The sequence below is a fragment of the Anopheles cruzii genome, chromosome 3, assembly GCF_943734635.1.
Source record: "Anopheles cruzii chromosome 3, idAnoCruzAS_RS32_06, whole genome shotgun sequence".
NCBI lineage: Eukaryota > Metazoa > Arthropoda > Insecta > Diptera > Culicidae > Anopheles > Anopheles cruzii.
In genome coordinates, this window is record NC_069145.1 from 5,855,668 (window position 1) to 5,872,133 (window position 16,466).

Sequence of the window (16,466 nt, forward strand, 5' to 3'; positions counted from 1 at the left end):
GACTCGCGGAAAAACACGTTAGAAAGGAACCGCGACGACCCGTCTCACCCGACCGGTGGTCTCTTTCTTGAGGCGCGCGATCTTTTTTATTTCCCATCGCCCGCGGATTGGGGATTCCCGTGGAAAAACGGTCGTAATAGACCCGCAAAAAAAGGCGAGGCATGGAGACGCTAGATAGCCCGTAATACGTGGTGATTCACGGTACGAGTCACTGGATAGCGCAAAAAGCATAAGCGAATAGCACAAACTCGTTACAATTTGCTAAGCGTTACTTTTAAACAATCGTGATTTACGAGTATCGCGACGCCATCTTCCACCTCAATTTGATCGCTGAGTGACGATCGCTGATTGATGATAGCAAACACAAGAAAGTTTCCTTCGATCAAAATTTAAAAAAAAATCTAAAAGTCCCGTTAGCTTCACAAGCCACGCAAAACAGGTTTCGCGCGTCCCACGGTAATGATGTGCGGTAATATTCATCCATCGCGGCTCGGCCTTTCGCGCGATTCGGAGCGGTACAGTGGTCAAAAGTAAACAGAAAAGGGCCGACAAAGCTGGACACGGAAGACGCACGTCGCCATTATGAGTTTCGATTCAAACATTCCGGCAATATTAAACAAACATTTTCTGTCGGCTCTTTTTTGCGTTAATTTTGCGTTATATTTAATTATGACAATTCGGAACGGATGTTCACGGAACTGAGCATTTTGACATGCTAGTTCAAAAAAGCAAACAGTACGTAACTACGCAGCGCACGTAAGTTAGGTTACGGTTTCCAGTTCTTTTATTTCGTAGAATGGTACCTCTTACACACATATACATTCAATTTGTGTCACGAAACAATCGACGATCGACGACGGGTATAAATAGGCTCACATTAAACATTCCCACGAGGGGGGCTAATTTCAATTCTCGCTTCTCGGCCTGTCCCCGGGTGACGCTGGGACGTGTGGCGTTGGCCTGCCGCTCGCTACTGGCCGCTCATCTTTTGCTTCAGTTTTTTGATAAAATCTTTGGCCTGCTTATCACCCTGGCGGTACTCGAGCGCACGGAGACAGTCGATATCTGGAAGAAAAAGAATCAGCCGGAAGTGACGTTAGCGATCGATGATACAGCGATGATAGAGCGTTCGGTTCGTACCCATCCGAGTGGGGCGTGTTAGGATGAGGTGCTTCTGTTCAATCTTGCCCGTGTCACCCGCAATGTCGGCGATCTCCTGGAAGCTAAGATAGCACTCGGCCAGGTATTGGTTGGACATACCGAACAGGTCCTTATCCTTGATGCTGAACATGATCAGCGCGTTCGGAATGGCGCGCTGTTCCGAGCTGAAGGTTCTGTGAAAAAAGAGCGAGCCACATCATCATTGAGGTTCGCAGATTGCTTCCCCCCCGGAGAGTACGCACATCACAAACTTCTCATCGTACAGCGGGAACAGCGTTTTGCTCTGGCACTGTGTCTTCGGTTTCGCCACCCCGACGAACCGCTCCTCCGGCAGGAAGTGGACGCGCACGAACGGATCGCACGACCCGTTGCCGTCCATCGGCTTGAGGTTGCGCGCGTTCACTATCTCCAGCTCGAGGACGTTCTCCTTGAAGAAGCACTGCACCGTCAGCATGCCGTAGGTGGCCGGCGCGTCGTCCCGGTTCTGCTCCTCTAGCCTATCTACGTAATACTGGTGGATGAGATCGGTCGTTTCGTACCCGTGCAGCTGCAGCAACCGCTCAATGTGCGCCAGCGACTCCTTATCGGCCGCGGTTTCCGATTCTCGGTTCTGCGTCGTTTTGAAGTTGGTCACCATCAGGTGGAGCGTGTCGCGCAGATTGGCGAAGAACGACGGAGGCCGGCGTTTCTGTGGGGACGAGAGTTTCTGGATTAGGAATGGGCGAGGAACGCCACAAAAGTCACCCCAACTTACGTCCAAGTTGCTCTGGATCAGATCGTACAGGATCGTCGTGAGTTCGGCCCAGATCGCGTCGAGCACTCGCTCAAAGTTGAGCTCGTTCAGCTCGCTGTTCAGCACGCACAGCGACTCTTCCATGTACATCATCAACCGATCGAGCGAGTTCGAGTCCTGCTGCAGCAGCTCGGCCCCCTCAACCAGGAACCGCCGCATGGCCGGCGCCATCTTGCGGGCCAGCTTCTCGACCAGATCCAGAATCTTGTTCCGCTCCGTGTCGATCGCGTTGTCCAGCACGGCCCGCAGCGTCTCCTTGCATCGGTCCGCCTCGATGCTGCTTTGCACGTCGCCCAGTTTGGCCAGAATTTCGTCCACCCCGAGGTCGGTCGTGAACGGTTTCAGGCTTTGGCGGATGTAGTCGATGTTGTTGATCGCCAGGCACCACTCCGGGGTGACCTCAAACTTTTTCTCGTACACATTCTCCACCACGCCCAGCTTTTCGACGCGCGTCGACATCCGGTCGGCGTAGAACACGCAACAGCGGCAGATATCCTGTGTTAAGGTGGGAAGCCCGTTGCCCGGTCAATACCCGTGCAGTAGCACTCTAATGCCCCCTCCCCCCTTCCTACTTACGTCAACGATCTTGGCCACAAAGATGTAGGCACCCTCGACGTCGGGCCACGCCAGCTGCTGCCAGAAGATTTTGATCTGATAAAAGATGGCCAGCGTGTCGACGGCGGACGACGAGTACTTGACCGTCTCGTCGACCGGTTGCAGCTTGTCCAGCTCGATCGCCTTGTGGATGCGCGTCAGCGCCTTGTACACGGCAATGTCCAGCCAGTGCGTTACACCCGTCATGAACCACCGGTGGTACTCGTCGATCGCAAAATTACTCTCGTCCGGACTGAGCGCCGTGCCGAGCGTACAGAAGCGCTTCAGCACCAGGTACAGCTCGAACAGTGTCGTGCCCATGTTGATGTCCTCGAACTCGATGAACCCACTGTCGCCCCCGATCCGGCTAGGGCCCGCCTCCGGCAACTCGATACGCTTCAGCTTCCGGCAAATGTCCTCCACCGTCGGCTTGATCAGCTCCGCCAGCTTCAACTCGTACGTAATGTACAGCTCCTTCGTGTACGGAAAATGCATAATTCTGAAAAAAAATCACGGAGAGGGGTCAAGTGTTGTCGTGCCGAAGGAAGTAGGGACAGTAGTTGGCTGCTCACTCTTGAAATGTCTTATCGTAGTACTCGATCGACTTCTGGATGTCCGATCGCACCAGCTGTATGATCTTGATCAAGTTCTGCAACCGATCCTCGTCGGTGCCCGTCTGCAGGAAGTGGCCCTCCTTGATGCCGCCGAAGAAATCTTCCGCACCAGACACCACCGCGCTGGCCAGTGCCTCGCGGATGTCCCAGTTCGGCTCGGTGCCGCCCGTCGGTCGACGCACCCACCCGTACAGCTGCACCGGAAACAGATCCGTGCCCTCGGGCGGCTCGAGTAGCGCCACCTTGGCAATAATGTTCAGCACTCCGGTCAACGTTTTGAGGGCCAGCTTATCGCCAGTGTTGCGCTTACGCAGCTTGCGGATGATCGAGAAGCACGACGGTAGCAGCTTCTTCGTGCCCTCCCAGAAACTTTTCTGCTCCTCGCCCGACACCGACAGCGTTTGGATCGGGCGGACCAGCTTCTCGAGCAGCGTGTCGAACAGCACGAACGACAGCGGGTGATCCTGGTGGATGGCCGCAAACACGGACCACTGGATGAACGCTTCGGTCGTCGACGAGAGCCCGCTCTGGGCCGAGTGCTGCGTGAGGATCGCTTCGCCCTGGATGGTGAACTTGCCCGACCACCAGTACGGGGCCACCTTCGAGGATTCCAGCTCGTGCAGCAGCAGCACCCGCAACAGATGGCGGTGCTCCTGGGCCGCTACCTGGCTGTTCTTCTCCGAGCTAAAGTTCAGTCTTATTCGCAGCGTCCCCTGGCGGCGGAGTTTGTTTTTCTTGTCCAAGTTGTACCACATCAGCATGCCCGACGCCGGAATCGACTGGAATGGAATGGTGGAATGTGGAATGAATGTCACGCAACCCTCGGTCCCGAGCCGCGTATTCGGATTCCTCACCTTCAACGGGATGCTGGTGCGACCGATCAGTTCGTTGTCGTGCTTTCCGGTCGATGCCGTCTGGGCAATTTCCTTCATCAGCTTCCGCAGGCCCCGGACGCCTTTCACTTCGAACAGCTTGTTCATCTTCTCCTTCACCGTTTCGGCCGGATCAAAGTCCCACACCTCCACGATGAGGTTCGCATCGTTCGCATCTTCCGCGATCGGTCTGCGAAGGGAAGAGATGGTAACTTCAATAATCTAGTGGTGGTCATGTGGTCAGTTGCTTCGGATTGCTTAAAAATACACACAGCAACCTTCAGTCCTGAGAGCGAGAATGATTCGCAAACGTTACATTCCTCACTTTCGCTTGGTTTGTAGGTTGCGGTCGCCTGGCCAGAGGTCGCGTTACTTACAGCGAAAAGTGTTCCTCCCACACCGGATTGAGGGTGCCCGACTTGACCGAGGTGTTGTAGCGGTGGTTCGGATTGGACGCGATGTACATCGTCACGAACGGATCGGACAGCCCGTTCGAGTCCTTCGGTTCCAGGTCCTTCGCCTCGACGATCTCCACGTTCAGCCGTATCTCGGGCGCTTCCTTGTTGCGCGCAATGTCCAGGATTTCGTTGTGCTTATCGTCCGCCATCTTGAACGCCTCCTGAATGTACGGGAACAGGACGTCCACGTTCAGTTCCTCGTCGTCGCATCCGATGTTGTGGATGCTCTCGAACAGGATCTCCTCGTACAGCTCCTCGATCTGGGCGCCGAGAACCGACGGGGGGAGAAAAAGAAATGAGACATTCATTCGGCAGAACCGGCGTCACGAGCAATCTCATTACGGTCATCGAATGGACGATCATGCTGGCTTTCTGATCGATTTCTTCCTTGCGCACCCCACGGAACGGATGGTACGGGACGCGCCCCGGCCGATGCTGTTGGCTGTTGATCGCGTACGGATTTTCCGATGCCACCGTCGTGGTGGACTGGCGACGGGGCGGACTCGGCAAGGCATTCGGCACCTTCTCCCGCCGGTCCAAACTGCGGAACGATTTGGTCAACCGAAGACCACCGAACTTTAGGTTGAACCTCTTGTTCCCGCTATGGCCACCGCCTTGGATTAACCGTGGCAACGAGAAGGTACTCATGGTTCGTTGGTGGATCGCAAGCCACGCCAATCGATCGCCGCAGATCGCCGCGTTACATAAACGCTGGGGCCGCGATGGGCGACCGTGTCACTAACACTAACGGTGGGCGCCCCCCGGGACCATCCGATCGATTTGTTTGCCACACTTTTTGCCACTAATAAAACATAATCGAACCGCCGTACGCCCGCCGTGTCACCGTGTAAGGTTAATGTGCTCGTTGGTTGGTCGGTCGTCCTGTTTCGTTTGGGGTCAGGTCTTTTTTCTCATCCCGCACCCAGCACAGCAATGTGGCCGCGCAAAACACCACGCGAACTGCCTAACGTGCGAAATTTGAGTATTTTATTTTTACACGGCCACACTCTGGGTGAGACCCCGTTCTAGCGCCCGGCTAGTGGCCGCCAAATGATTCGTTCTATTTTCATAACGTAACGCCGATAACGGTTACGATACACGCTTTTGACCAACCCCGGGCGGCCAACTTATGGGAGGCCAATTGCTCCGGCAGGCGATCGATTACTTGCGATCGGGAAGATCGGGAAGTTTACGTAACGCGAAGCGCCACTAAATTTCGTCAAACGATTGGAACGGCCGCGGATCGGTGGTGGACTACTTCCCGGGAGGGTTCGGAAGTTCCGAATCGCCACGCGAAAACACTGTTTACGGCACACCACCCGGCACCACGGCACGATCGTAACTGACCGAACGCCGCGACACTCCGGCTCGGAAGGATGTTGGCCACACTCGCAGGGGATCACAGGAACCCACATCCCCGGGATGAACCTGTGTGTGCCGGTCGGTGCACGGCACACGCAGAGATTTCCGAACGGATGCGATTCGATTCGTCATTGACGAAGATATAAATAAGCTTAGCAGTGTGTGACCTGCGCGGAAAAATCCTTGCCACTCAGCCCGCCAGCCAGCAAGCGACCGGATCCGACACCGACACCGGCGACGACGACGACGACAAGGTTCGCTCTATGGAGCCGACGGAACGGCCCGGTCTGGCTACCCCAGACTGGGTTATGTTGGAGTAGGTTATGCACGCCGGCGTATGCACAGGACGGTCCGGAATTCGAAACCGGCACGGCTCCGGCTAAGATCGATCGATCGGCTGGTTTGTTGTACAAACAGAATTAGATCGAATTGAGTCGTTGTCAGCGCACGGGACTCAATTTATTTACGTTTCCAATGGCCATTAAGGCCGCGGTAGGCAAATAAACAGCTAACGAGAGCAACCTCCGTCGGTTCGTTCGCCTTTGCCAATCATGTTTACCATAAAATGTGGAACTGGGTGAAAGTAATGCAATAAGATTTGTGTAAACACCACAGACACCTAAAAATAAAATGAAATAATGAAAGTGATGTTTAAAACACCCCAAAAAGGTGTCAAATGATTGTTTAGTAACTGTGAAAATCCCCCCAAAATTCGCTTCGTACCTCGACGAGTGGCAACATAGATCATCGCGGTCAAACCCCGTAACACGGAGCGGGACCTTGTGGAAATATCAAGGTTAATAGTATAGCGTCCACGTTGCCAGCGCCACGCAGACACGCAACGGTAGCGGCAGGTTTAAAAAGCTGGTGCGCAACCCAACACACTGCGCACGTGTTCGTATTTTTAGATAAACACCGAAACTCTTGCGAGGCCCCAAAAAGCCGCCACCGATGACGCGCGACCATATTAAAGCCAATCTATCGTCCCCGTGCCGTAATGATGCGCCGCGTGCCGATTGATGAGATCGTGTTACGCGCGATTCCACTTACATTCCAACCGAACGCATCCTCGATGAACTCGGCCTGTTTGTCGTGCTGGTCCTCGGATTCACTGTCGGCCAGTGTCTCGTTGCCACTGTCGTCCGCTTCCGCTACCGGTGGCAAACCACCGGACGCTTCGCCGATCGGTTCTTCGTCGTCCGCCGCATCATCATCCGGCAGCGGCGCCAGCTCGGCCCGTATGCTTTCATCGTGCTGGATCGACTTTTGGCGCAGAATCGAGCCAAACTTCTCGAAGAAGCTACCATCCAGATCCTGAATGCTGTCCACGGGACGGTAAAGACGGAGAACAAACGGAGTGTTAATGAAAACTCGAGCGAATGTGCCGCGGGAAATGAATGAAGATCTAATTGAAACGCGGGAACACATTGCCACGATGGGGCCACCGGGGAATTGTGGCCCATCACTACGAAGCTTTATTTATGATGAGCAACATGAACATTCACTGCTTAACGGTACTATCGAACGGCGGTCCGAGCGAATGGAAGACGTGAGATGGATTTAGGCCCGGCCTAGGCCAAGTTCAGCGCGTCGCGGTGACTAGCGGCGAGCGGCTTTTACTGCAGACCGCCATAGCAGAGATACTTAATGTAAACGTATTCGTCGATTCCGTGGCGCGAACCTTCGCGTCCAACGCCCGACTCCTTGATGCCACCGAACGCCGCTTCGGTGGCCGAAATCAGGCCCTCGTTGATGCCAATCATGCCCGTTTCGAGTTCGCGCGCCACCCGAAACACCTGGTTCAGGTCCTGCGAGAAGAAGTATCCGGCCAAACCGCGGCGAGTACCGTTGGCGATGGCCAGCGCTTCGGGTTCCGTTTTGAAACGAACCACCGACACGACCGGTCCGAAAACTTCCTCATTGTAGAGGAGCATATCGTCGCGCAGATCCGTCACGACGGTCGGTTCGTAGTACAGTGGCCCGTGTTCCGGTAGCCGGCGGCCACCGCACCGTACCGTGGCTCCCTTTTCTTTCGCTTCGCACACAAAGCGTTCCACTTTGCCCAGCTGTGCCTGGTTGATGAGCGGACCAATCTGCACCCCATCGTGACTTCCGTCGCCGATCCGCAGCTTGCCGATGCGGCCGATCAGCTTCTCCACGAACTCGTCGTGCACGGTGTCCTGCACCAGGAACCGGTTGGCGGAAATGCACGTCTGGCCACAGTTGCGGAACTTGGAGTTCATCGCTCCGGTTAGCGCTTTCTCCATGTCGGCCGATTCGAACACGATGAACGGCGCGTTGCCGCCCAGCTCGAGACCGATCCGCTTGACGCCCTCGGCACACTGCCGGTAGAGGAGTTTGCCGACCTCCGTCGACCCGGTGAACGAAATGGCCGCCACCTTGTCGCTTCCACACAGCAGCTGCCCGATTTCGGCCGCATGCGTTCGGCTGCTGGTGATCACGTTGATGACGCCCTTCGGGAAGCCGGCTTCCTCGGCCAGCCGGGCCAAAGCCAGCGCCGTCAGCGGTGTGTCTTCGGCCGGTTTGATGACCACCGTACAGCCGGCCGCCAGTGCAGCGGCCGCCTTTCGCGTAATCATTGCGTGCGGAAAGTTCCACGGTGTGATGAGGCCCGCCACACCGACCGGATGGCGCGTCAGCATGACCTGCCGGTTGGCGACGGGTGACGGCACAATCTCGCCATAGATGCGGCGCGCCTCCTCCGCGAACCACTCGACGAACGAGTTGCCGTACGCCGTTTCCCCGAGCGACTCCGCCATCGGTTTGCCTGATTCCGCCGTCATGATGCTCGCAATCTCCTGACGGTGTTTCTCCATCAGCGCGTACCAATTCTGAAGCGGAAAGGGAGACTCTTTAATTGAACCTAATAGAGCGCCAATTGAGCGGCGCGGCGCGGTGGCCGTATCAAACCTTCAGCAGGGCCGCCCGTTCCTTTGCGGTGCTGTTATGCCACCCGGTTTCGTAGAACGCATCGTACGCCGCATCGATCGCTTGCTGGACATCGTCACGTGCCATATCCGGTACGGCGCCCAGCACCTGACCGTTGGCCGGATTTTGCACATCGAACGTAACACCGGAACGGGCTCCAACCCACCGTCCGTTCACGAACGCCTGGCTCTGGGCGAGCGGATTACTGTGCAACATTCTGATCAGCCCGCGGGTTCCGGTTGCGGCAAAATTCCACTTTAAACTGCGCCGCAACGAGCAGACCGCCACCGTTCGGAGCATCTTTTCGTGCCAATCGATACCGCGCTGCCCTGGGTTATCTAATGCGAACCGTCCACAATCGGGGTGGCAGATAGGAAGACGCTTACACGAAAGGTTGACGAATTGATTAGCGAACACGACCGCCGAGAGATGATTTTCAGGAACTGCCGCCGACGAACCGACTTTTCGTCGTCACGACCTTGCCCGCCACAAACTTCGCTCTGTCGAACAGCGGAACGTTCGGATCAAAACAACAGCGAAAACTGACAGCATCTGTCTCGGCGACTGACAGCATCACTCACACTGGCACACGCGCGCAGACGGCACAATTTGACAGAATCGAATCGTTCACGAGTTCAAGCTGGCTTCAAATGATGCGAATGATGTTGCGGTTGGGCGAACATTTTAAATTTATTAAAAAGCATAAGTTTTGGGTTTTAAGACAAAATATGTCAACTTCCTGTTCGAATCGTGTGATGGCACTCTAAGGTGGAGATTTATTTGACCCGCATTGCTAAGGAAATTGCTTCTAATTGTGCCGATCGTCGTTATCTTAGTCACACACATAAAAGATGGAAGCTGTGGAAGTGCAACGCAAGAGATTATTCTTCTGACGAGACGATGCAGACGACAGAGGCACAAGCGCCAGGCACAAGCGCCAGGCACACGAACACAAACCCCGAGGCCGAAACGTAAAAACCCGGCACCGGCAATCATCTGATCGGAAGCAGCAGCGGAGGGGGCGCTATTGCACTCGAGATTTACTGAGTAACCGGTAAATACGATCGGTCCGAGGATCGGCTAGAATCGGAGTCTGTAAGTGTAAATTACTTGACCGCGACGCGACTGTGACCGGCAGACTCTGGTTGCCACTGCGCATGCTTTCCGACAACGACGACGACGACCTGCAAAGGCCGTTTTTTTACGATCGAAAGGGAAAACCTGAAAATCGTTTGGCTGCATCGTGAAAAACGTCGTGAGCAGTTTTCACTGTTCGCGAATATTGTACATTCGCCCGGCGTAATGCTCGGCACTCGGTTGAATCGATACGTTCGGGTTACTTTACACACTTTAGCCACGGTTTAACAGGTTTTCGTTCCACTTCATCACGCCTTCATTAACATTGCCGCAAAAAGGACTTAGCACTACCTATACAAAAAGCTTGATTTACATACATGGACTGGTGCTCGGTCGGTGGTTTTTGCTTCTGCTCCTGTATCTTGTCGTAGAAACCTTTCCACATTGCCTCTTCGTCCATGCTGACGGCGCCGAGAATCGATTCGCACTGAAAGAACTTGCCGGACTGTGGTTCTCCTTTTCTTCTGCGCGGTGGCGGTCGATTTCAAATGGGAGCAAAGCGTCTACGGTCGCCGCCTTGCAGTCGCGCTACTGCTACATATTTTTTTAGTTTACAAAACATACGTGTTAGGACCGGCGGTGTTAATTGGGTTTTCGCTTGTTTTCAACCTTCCCGACACATTTCAAAACGCAGCCCCACACAGTCGACCAGGTTTTGTCTAAGCGGCCACCCAATTTCTTGGGCAATTGATTGGATGGAGCTCGATCGTCTAAGTTAGGTAATTCGAGCATTAAACGGAGATCAGATGAAGCATTCGTTCCTCCAAAACATGGAACCACAGTTCATGTGCTAAACTGGCCCGGGCTGGATCGGAATGCAATGAATCGTGGCGATGATCATTACAATTTTAAATGCGTCTATCAAACCGATCAACGAGGGCTAGAACGCTGAACATTCCTTCCAGGGCACAATCACGCTCATGTTTTTTCTTGCACCGATTACTCACTGATTGAAAATGTAAGATTCCTCGCGTTCAAGACACGCAAAAGCTTTCAAATGCATCGTATGTGGGGGGCTTCGCACTAAAATTCGCTTAGTCTGCTCATAAAATGAGCTTTTCTAGTTCTTTTAGTACTATTGTCATCACAACACACTCACCAGTGTGTGGGAATGCGGTAAGAACCCCACAAACAAGCTGAGCCCTCTATTTATGTAGCAAATTGTGTAGCGATTAAGATGCATCGCAGTGATCGCCATTGTGATTACTAAACCATTACAAACTCGGTGGGTTGGCCACGGGCGGGTAGTTGCCAGGCCTAGGATTTACTCATCATCGTTAAACAATTCGCTGCATAGTGGGACCTAGTGACGGTGATGTCACTAGGGCACGGTGCCCCCGAACAAACAACAATGATTGTAGCTGTACCGAAACCGAAACACGGCAAACAATCTGCCGCATGCCGCTCGCCCGCGACTGACCACCTATCGTGGTGGTGTTTACGGTCAGATCTGGCGCGCATTGGCACGATAAACACGGGCGTGCCAAACGGAACAGCTCCCATTAGCACATAGGAGCGATAGGAGCTCGCGGTTGGTCGGTACAATTGCCCAAAACGCACGGCAAGTGCAAGCCGAGTTCTTATTCCAGACGCAATCACATTCCGAATCCGGCGCGCCAGCGAAGACCGTCTTCCGAATTCCCCGCCGGTCGACATCATCATCGCGGGGCGGCGTCATCGCGCAATGAAACCACGTCCGCCACGGTCTGCCGGTTACGTCCGGTCCGTCCGGTGCCACTATTGACTCACGGAGCTCGTGCCGGCTGGCTGGCGGTGGGTGTTCCGTGGCGGACAACAGCTTCCATTCACGACGCGAAATTACCCGCGTTCGTCATTCGGGCGGTTGGAGCAACACGCACCACGATCCTATATGGACATCTTTGGCATTGCGGAATTATTCGATGAAGTCGTCCCATAAAGACGGTAATATAAGCCACCGAGTACAAAGTAGACGTTAAAATGAGCCGTGAGCGACTGACTCATGAACGGTATCTACGAAAAAAAGTAACGTGGGACCGGAAGTGCTAAGAGCAAGTCACATGCCACCGAGATGATGCTGGATTCGCCCCTCCGGCGAGCGTTCGTTAGAATGTGTCGGAAATGGTTGAAAAGCCGCTGTTTCTCCCTTATTATCTCTTCTTCATTCCCGGCGAATCTCACCGGTCACCGGGTAATACCTCTCTGTGGCGTTGTTGGCTTTGTTTATTGCTCGCCGTTTGCTACTTTTGCTGGCAAAAACCAACCAAAAGCAACCAAAAAAAGGGATATCGTTGACGTAAGCACAAAACGGACAGATTCTACGGTTGGCTCCGGGATGGCCTCCTTTCGTGGTTGCCTTTCACAAACTGTTTTCACACTCAGCTCTCGACGGGTTTTTGGGGTTGGGACACTGAATCTGGGAACGATCGATTGTTGGCTCCACTCGAAAACTGCCCGTAAACCTACACGCGACCAACGCAAATCTTTTCCTCTCGCCAAGACACACAATACTCGGACACGGAGACGAGAGCTAAACCGCGATCTACCGCACGATCGGATGCAACGACGATACTGAACACCGCGCCGCGTCAACGCGGCGACGGCGACCCGGAAGGTCCCGCGCCGTTTGCCCACACACAGCCACACTCGGATGGGAAACCAACACTCGCCAAACGCGCGGCACACAAACAGAGGTCCGCATACGATCGCCGATCTGCGATCGTCAGCTGTGCGCGAGCGAGACGCGGCTACGGGGCCCAAGTAGTGCGTACACGCATTTATGACACCAGGGTTTTGATTTGTGCCCGATTTGTTTACAAACATTTTCTCGGTACGACGCACGCAGAATGCATTAAATGAACGCATTTTTCCTGCTACTAAATTGTGACCGATCGCATAATCAATTCATGTCACCTCGTCTTCAAGACGTGTACCGAGGGTGGGCAATTTAGTTGCAGGTTGCGTTCCCAATGGCACCCCGGTAATGGGAAGCTCATTAGAAAAGTAGACAGAACCACGCCGCAATTAGAATGGAGATTACGTTGAGCCGACGTTTGAAGGTACGTTGAGGGAATTGTTTAAAATCAAATTTCGCCCTTCCCAATTCACGGCGCGGTGCGGCGGTGCGGTTTGAAAAGGTTAAAACGATCACGCCTGCCGTTCAACAAAAACCATGTACGTGACCTAGACCCAAGAAAGGGCTTCCCACGGCACGCACCTCACACTCAAAGGGAAACTTGATCAACCGATCCACCAACGGCACCAACCAGAGTGATCGACTTCGACTGCTGCTTATGGTTCAGACCTTAAAAGTTAGCTCGCCGATTAATTGTGGCCAATAAGGAAATCCGTGGGTCTCTCTGCTCCGTCGACTTCGTCTCCCGGTGTCTCCTCCATCTACTTCCATTGTATTAGTTAATTATTGACTTGTTGATTCAACAGTCACAAACGACGGATTGTACATAAATAACATAAATATTGTACTCTTTGTTAAAATAGTTGAAGACGTTTTCAGTCTGTCTGACTCCTGAATCACAGACCCCCCAAAAAAGGGTTTGAAAGATCATCCAAAGAATATTAACCTATTCGTGATTTGTTCGTGAATACCTCAACCGGTAGTGACGAAGGCCTTCCGCAGGCATCCAAAGTATTTCTTATGCTTAATCACAGAGCCACGTGCCATCAAGGCGAAGGCAGAAAATTATGTGGCTTGTGCAACGATGGAAATGGAACCGACGGTGACCTTTGCGGCGTGGACCCAAAAACACGGTTCGCCGATCCTAGGGTCGGGCTAGGCATGGGCACATGCTGACGACACGGCAAACCTTCGGCCACCCAACAATGACCCCGTCACACCGCTGTTAACATTAGCAAGGTCTTTGCATTACGCAGCACAGGTGTACACCTTGCGGAAACAATGCGCGGGTTGCTCGCCGCCGCCGCGGTTGTGTTAGTGACCGCGGTGTGCAGCGAAGTGAAACGATTACGCGTACCCAATACGCGCGATCAAACACCGGCTTCGAGTGACGTCACATGCGCGGAGGCGCTCCTTTTGGGCAACACAGTGTTGGCCGGGTGTTGAGTTGACGGTTCCAAAATTGCATTTTTGTCGAAATTTGCCGACTCGGGCGGCAAGAGTCGTTTATCAGCAGCATAGTAAGAAGAAGAAGTTAGACAAAAAGCATAAATCTTCAGACATGCTATCGGTCGGGGAAGAACGGACTCCCCGGACCGAGAACGAGAACAAATGGAGATATCGCTAAAAATCCCCGTCGCATACAGTTTGGCTCCATCTATAAATTTCACCATTTGGGATCACTCCGGGGTTTTACCATTGTTTATTTTTTTCTCCCATGAGCCGCAACATACCGTGAAGAGCACTCTCGACGGGGATTTCTTTTATCTTGCGATGTGATCCTCATTGCGGAAACGATCTCTGGTGTTCCTGCCGTTAACGCGAATATGGTTAAAGAATATAAGCAAATCGCTAATTGTTTCTCGTTGCCGTGTTTGAGCATCGGGGCCAGACGGGTGGCCAATGAAAGCCAGACAAATGTAAACATTATGAAAGGAACGGGGATTTTCTGCACCAAAGCATTAATTGATGCCGCGGGGCTATTTACACTTTCACCACAGTTTTAAGTTTGGTCTAATGTTTGCGGTAAATCAGTAATTCCAAACATTAGCACGCGCATGTTATTTATAGAAGATCGTGCCATAGAATGATCACCAGCGATCAATAGATCGCAACGTTTTTTTACACTGCGCGCACCCATAAAGCATACACCACTTGAGCATCAAAATTTTCACCAAACACAAGGCTACGGCAAACTCGGACTAATAACTCACCTGCGGTCCTTGGACTGGCCCGGTTTCGCCGGCTTCTGGGGCCGCATCTTGCGCAGCATTCCGAGGCTAAAGTACTTCTGCCAGGCGCTTTCCTCCTCGTCGTCGTACTTGTACGTGAAGAAGCTGCCACCGCCGCTGGTAAGGAAGTTGTTTGACCTTCGCGCTCGACCGTTTTTCGTCCTTCCGGTGCGCCCGAACCACAGCCGATCCGACCACAGGCGGTCAGTTTTGGAGCGATCGCGTCCACCGGTGCTGGCCGACCGACGCTGACCGACGTCCGTCAGGCAGTTTTCACTTTTGCTCCAACTTCTGACGCCGCCGCCAGCCGCCGACGATCGGTTGCCGATGCTGAACAGATTCTGTATGCTGCCGCTCCATCGTCCGAAGGTACTGCTGCTGGTGGCCTGGGGTGGGCTGAGCAGATGCGCCTGCGCCTGCGAACGTCCGGCGGGACTCCGCTCGTATGGCCTATTTTTAATCGTGAGCAATCCGGTCCGTCGGTTCGAGTGGAGTCCGCCTGGAGTGCTGACCCGTAGACCCGCACCGGGACCCAACTCTGCGTCCCGGGGGTGATCCTCACCGCCGGCCGGCTCCTCGTTTAGGTTCTCGCTGGTGCTCCGGTACATAATGGAGTTGGCATCGATGGCATTTAGCACCTGGGAACTGCCGGCATCGAAGCTACTGCGCCGCTCGTACCGATCGAGCTGGTTGGCCACCTCGGCGTAGTAATTGAGCGCACGGTAGTTGAAATCATTCTCGTCCTCGTACCGTCCTGCCGGCTCGGTCTCGGATGGCCAGTTCTGCACGAGAAAACAACAGTTGCGCGAATTCTGTTTGCCAATCCGCCTGGCACTACTCACCTTGAAGTGTTCCGCTGGCATCGTTTGGCGTTTGTTGTAGAACGGAGTGTACATTTTGTAATTGAGTGGATTGCGGGCCTCACTATTGATGCCCAGCACCAGGCACGCGGACTGCTGCCCGTGGTCGAGAGAGCTCTGCGAGGCGATCGTGTTCCGTGACGTAACACCGTGTCTTCTTGCCGGAGGCACCGGACAGTAGCGTGTTCCTTCGTCCTCCGGCACGGTGTCCATCCGCTGCCCGTTAGCAATTTGAACGTTTAGTGTCACATTTCCGTACGTCGGCGGAGGTTTTCTGAGTGTGACCCGAGGTCTAGCTTCTGGACCCGACGGATCGTACTCGATCGAGTTGGGTATCGGCACCGATTGGTGGTGCTGCAGTAGTCTGTAGTCCAGCGACGATCGCTGATCGGAGTTATGGCCTAGGGATTGCAGTCTTTGCCGTAGCTCCACATTCAGGGCCTCGTCAGGAAGGGTGTTGGTGAATACATTACTCTTTCTAAACAGCGGAGCAGGTACAGGAGCTGGAGCACTTTCGACCCGACCGGATCTCCGATGGCGCACGGGATTGTAATTGCGGGTGAAGCCGGCCGCCACGGCTCGCTCATCCGGATCGTCGTCCATGAAGGGTATTTGGTTAACGATTAGGTTGGTCTGGTAGATAGGACCTTGTGGACGACAATGGCAAGCACAATCGTCATGTCTGATGGAAGAAGCGACAAAAGGCTGGGTTTAGTAGAGTCAAATGTTGAATGTTTCACACCGTTTGTCTGTAAAAGCAAAAAGAACTGGTATGAAGCATTAGATTACATTACAACAAGAAATTAACTGCGCTCTGAATC

The 16,466-nt window shown here is 53.7% G+C and overlaps 2 protein-coding genes across 2 annotated transcripts; both read right to left on the bottom strand.

Annotated features, from left to right (window-relative positions):
• Positions 1–962: 962 nt before the first annotated feature.
• On the bottom strand, positions 963–10,466 carry LOC128274057 (protein unc-13 homolog 4B). The gene is made up of 10 exons (XM_053012143.1): positions 10,258–10,466; positions 6,905–7,175; positions 4,412–4,752; positions 4,017–4,224; positions 3,121–3,941; positions 2,531–3,047; positions 1,916–2,449; positions 1,404–1,849; positions 1,141–1,334; positions 963–1,065 (listed from the first exon to the last, which is right to left on the bottom strand). Exons 1-10 carry the CDS (start codon positions 10,338–10,340, stop codon positions 971–973), a joined length of 3,510 nt encoding a protein of 1,169 aa, XP_052868103.1. The 5' UTR covers positions 10,341–10,466; the 3' UTR covers positions 963–970.
• Positions 7,328–9,282, bottom strand: LOC128274058 (succinate-semialdehyde dehydrogenase [NADP(+)] GabD). Its single transcript, XM_053012144.1, has 2 exons — positions 8,786–9,282; positions 7,328–8,706 (listed from the first exon to the last, which is right to left on the bottom strand). The coding sequence occupies exons 1-2, from the start codon at positions 9,101–9,103 to the stop codon at positions 7,471–7,473; spliced, it is 1,554 nt and encodes a 517-aa protein (XP_052868104.1). The 5' UTR covers positions 9,104–9,282; the 3' UTR covers positions 7,328–7,470.
• Positions 10,467–16,466: the final 6,000 nt, after the last annotated feature.